Raw genomic sequence first — 4,186 nt, 5'->3', positions numbered from 1 at the left:
ATCCATCCATCCATCCATCCATCCATCCACCCATCCCCCCTCCATCCATCCATCCACCCATCCATCCACCCATCCATCCACTCATCCACCCACCCATCACTCACCATCCACCCATCACCCCCTCACTCAGTAAATATTTCCTCAGCATCTCACAGCCCCAATCTAAAAACCAAAGCTGAGCCTTAACCATGCGTCTCTCCCTCTCTGCACACTCATGTCCTCAAAACCTTGGTATCTGGGAAGAACAGGGCACGCAGACTCCCGAGATGAACTGGAAGGGACTTGTGACTCTCACATTTATGATATTTTGTTCACTGTGTCTTGTTGTCATGTTTTGTTATCTTCCCAGGGCACCTCTAAATAGAGCATGGCAGCTTGTAACGTGAGAAATTTATGCAAATCTATGCACTGACTGTAACAAGGTGCGTGTAGACAAAAGACACACTCAGGGACTTTGATGTGGGTGATGCCCAGACTTCTACGACGTGAGTTTCCCTGAGAGAGACATTCCCCGTGCCCTTGGGAGGCGGTCACCGTCTTCAGCGGGCCTCTACTCTCTTGTGGCTAAAAATCCTGACCTGACTGTGTGCTCAGACCATGAGAAGTTCACACACTTCCAAACCTGGCACCCCTGCGCCCACCTGCCAATCCAGGCAGGAGACTGCCTCGGACACCCAGGGGAGGGTCCCACAGAGCTCAGTGTGGGTGCTGGTCATGGTGGCCGTGTCCAGGCACTCCTGAGGGCTTTAAAACTGCCAGGCGGGGGCACCTGGGTGGCTCCGTCCCTTAAGCGTCTGACTTGGTTTTGGCTCAGGTCACGATCTCACAGTTTCATGAGTTCAAGCCCTGTGTCAGGCTCTGGCACAGGCAGCACGGGGTCTGCTTGAGATTCTGTCTCTCCCTTTCTCTCTCTCTCTCTGTCCTTTCTCCACCTGCACTGTCTCTCTCAAAATAAATTAACAAAACAAAACAAAACTGCCAGGGAACTTCAAAATTCCATACCCTTGCCTTCCAAGGACACTGCCTGAACTTGGCCCCCAGACTCTTCTCCGCTCCCCCCTCCCCTGGGGACATGTATACACAGGGCAGGAAGCCTGTCCCTCAGTCCCTCTTGCTCCAAGATGGGGGCTGGGGGGGGGGGCGCCATATCACAGTCCCGTTAGGCGTGCCGCTGTCGACACTGAACAATTGCCATTTCTCTGCAAACTGCCTCCCCGCATACGGGTGTTAGCATCCCGCAGAAGGACGGCGGATTCCTTCCAGAATGGGAACACCCAGTGCGACAGGCGGCCGCGGGGCCCTTCCCGGGGACCAGCCTGAGCCCGGGCGTCTGGAAAGGCGCCGGAGCTGGGAGGCAGGACGGCCCACGAGGCCGGGAGAGACAGGACTCCCTTCCACACGAATTACGTCTCCAGTGCAGACAGCTGGTTATTTTTTAAGGAAGAACTATGAATAATAAAAGGTGAGATTTGGAAAAAAATAATGTTTTAAATGATTTCCAAAGCCTGGAGGAGATGTTTCACTTAGAGCAGAACATGACTGCACGTCACGCAGGTCTCATCTCCCTTTGATGCTGTTACGAGCAAATGACCTTCAAATCTCCAGAGCGAAGTGAAGGGAGAGAGGCTTCCCGAGTCCCCGGCGCAGAGACGGCGGCGGGCACGGGGGCTGGGGACCCCGCACACGGCCCTCGGCTCTGGCTGGCCTTGCCCCGTTCTCCGAAAGGCCCAGCTGACTGTCCTAGCACCTCGGTCCAACCCAACCGGACTAACGCCAGGCTGTGGACAGGGCAGGGCTTGGGGGGGGCACGTAGGGCCGCACTGGGTTTCCCCCAGGGGCCTCCCCGGGGACGCCGGTGTCCCAGCGCCCGACACGCTCAGACGTTACCTTGGGCCCTTGCCTTCCCGGGTAGCCTGGTAATCCCGGCACTCCGAGTTTTCCCTGGGGAAAAAGAAGGGGCCACGTTATGCAGCCAGCACCTAACTTCGCCATCCATTTCCTCCCAGCCGAGAAAGGACACAGACAGGCTGCTGCCTGCCCCTGCGATGCCATCCCCCCCCCCGCCCCAGCACCCCTCTGCCTGGACAGGAAGCAAGAAGAGACAGTGCCGTGACTGAGGCCGATCTCCAACAAGAACTCTTTATCTGTGAGAGTCTGCTGAACCCTTTAGTGAAAGAGTCCTTGGGGCAAGCCAGGGCGGATGTCGGGGCCTCCGAGAGCCCGTTCCCGGGCCAGGGCCGCGGCAGGGGGACAGGTGTGAGGACAGGTGCACGTGGAGCGTCCCCATATGAAAGACGATGCCGTGGGTGCCGGGGCTCAGACCCCAAGCCGGGGGGCCCCCAGAGGAAGGGGCCCTCCCAGGCGCTGGCAAAGGGCTCAGAGAGACCCAACTTGGGACAGGGCAAGGGCCGGACTGTCCACAGACTACGTCACTGGGAAGGCTGGCAAGTGGGACAGATCCGGGTCAGATCACGCCTACCCCCATCTGGGGGCTTCGGCCTGGCCCAGTCACCAGCCTGGGCACCCAAGGCCATCAGAAGGGTCTGTGACCCCGGGAAGCAGCAAGCATCCTTCCCGTCACATACCTTCTCCCCAGGGGGTCCCAGAGGGCCTGGGTCGCCGTTCGGGCCTCCACGCCCCTTCGGGCCTTCGGGGCCATCTTCTCCTCTGGGACCAGGGGGGCCGATCTCCCCCTGCAAGTCAGAAAAGGAAAGTGAGGAACCAACGTCTCCACCCCCGACACACGACTCCCATGGCCGTTCGGGGCCCGGGAGCCCGGGTCCCAGGTGACATCTTGCTGTAGGAGCCTCTCCACCCACCGGGTGCACTGGGAGGCCTAGAGCGGGCGGCACCCGCCGCTGACACCGCAGAGCGCCATACAGCAAGCTGTGGGCTCTGCTGAGCGGCCTCGCCGCCCCTCTGCGCAGACGTGGAAAGCCTTCTCCAGCTGCACACTCCCACTTCTCCAGTGAGTCTCCCCGCACCCGGGCGAGGAGACCGTGGCCGGCACCGGAGCCCGGAACTGCTGCTTGCCCCAGGAGATCAGGGTAGCCTGTGCGCAGACGCGGCCCTGGTCCTCGAAGCAGGAACGGACCACAAGACATACAGGGTGGACCGCGGCCCGGATGCGCAGGGCTCTGGGCACGCCAGACGCACGGGAGCCCACAGGACGTGTCCCAGGGATGCAAGGGTCCTCAGCACTGCCCCATCCAACTTCCCCGTGGCGCAGACTGGGCGCCGACAAGCCCGAGGCTCGGGGGGCTGGCCGGGGTCCGCAGCAGCGCCTGGCCCCGCGTCCGAGCGCCCACCCGGCCCTCCGCCCACTGCGGGGTCTCGCTCCGACCCCTGGCTTCCAGCAGCAGCTGCGAGATGATCGCACCCGCCCCCCAACAATGTGCGTGCCCCGGATACCGAAGGACCGGTAGCGCCCTTATCCGTCCGGTCCAGTGTGTCTGCAGGTCCGGGACCCTTGTCCCAAGAAGTGTTTTCCAACAAAAGAGCCCTTCGCACATTAACTGAGCACCTAGAAAAGGCCAAGCGCTGGGCAGAAGTGTCCCTGCTCCCTGGCTGAGGACGTGTCCCTGCTGCCGGTCCCCTCCCCCTTCCCAACTCCAAGGGCAGGCTCGCAACGCGGCGCGTGACCACCGGACGTCCTTTGTGCAGTCTCTCTCAGAAATGTGCCCTCGTGATAACAGACCCCAAATGTGTGCACGGCGTTGTCAGAGGCAGAATAAAAAAGACATTCACCAGCCAGAGAGAGAGAGAGAAGCCCCTCAGATGTGGGCAGAGTCCTGTCACCACAGAGAAAGTTCTCGAACGGCTGTCTTTAGCAGGAATATAACTGGGACACGACTGTGAACTGACTCTCTCGCTTTCATTCCTCCGCCTTTGACAGACGCCAAGATTGCTTCTGCCTTTTGAGGCTGTGACTCGGCCCCAGGCGCGGGGGGCCCTCTGGTGCTGGACGCTCTGAAAAGGCACCTGCAGGCCCGCTTTGTCGGGGACGGTCACGGCGGCCGCACGGCAGCGCTCCGTCAGCTGACAGCTGTCTGGCCAGGGGCGCGGCCCCCTGCGGCCAGCCGTGCCCCCCAGGGGCTCGAGTGCCTGCTGTCCCCCCACCCGGGGGCCACGCTCAGACTCAGCTGGTTCGGGGTCCCCCAAAGTGCCTGCACGGAGGCGCCGGCAG

General features: G+C 61.3%; 1 protein-coding gene across 1 annotated transcript in view; it reads right to left on the bottom strand.

Annotated features, from left to right (window-relative positions):
• Positions 1–4,186, bottom strand: part of COL5A1 (collagen type V alpha 1 chain) — a 102,864-nt gene that overhangs the window by 39,688 nt on the left and 58,990 nt on the right. Inside the window, exons 31-33 of the mRNA XM_029921036.1 lie at positions 2,864–3,137; positions 2,586–2,693; positions 1,773–1,941 (exon numbers count right to left, since the gene is read on the bottom strand). Coding sequence (XP_029776896.1) covers positions 1,773–1,941; positions 2,586–2,693; positions 2,864–3,137 — 551 coding nt within the window. The remainder of the gene's footprint in view (positions 1–1,772; positions 1,942–2,585; positions 2,694–2,863; positions 3,138–4,186) is intronic.

Source organism: Suricata suricatta, chromosome 13 (assembly GCF_006229205.1).
Source record: "Suricata suricatta isolate VVHF042 chromosome 13, meerkat_22Aug2017_6uvM2_HiC, whole genome shotgun sequence".
Classification (NCBI taxonomy): Eukaryota; Metazoa; Chordata; class Mammalia; order Carnivora; family Herpestidae; genus Suricata; species Suricata suricatta.
Note: the sequence above shows the minus strand (reverse complement) of the source record. Positions and strands in the feature narration are given on the sequence as shown.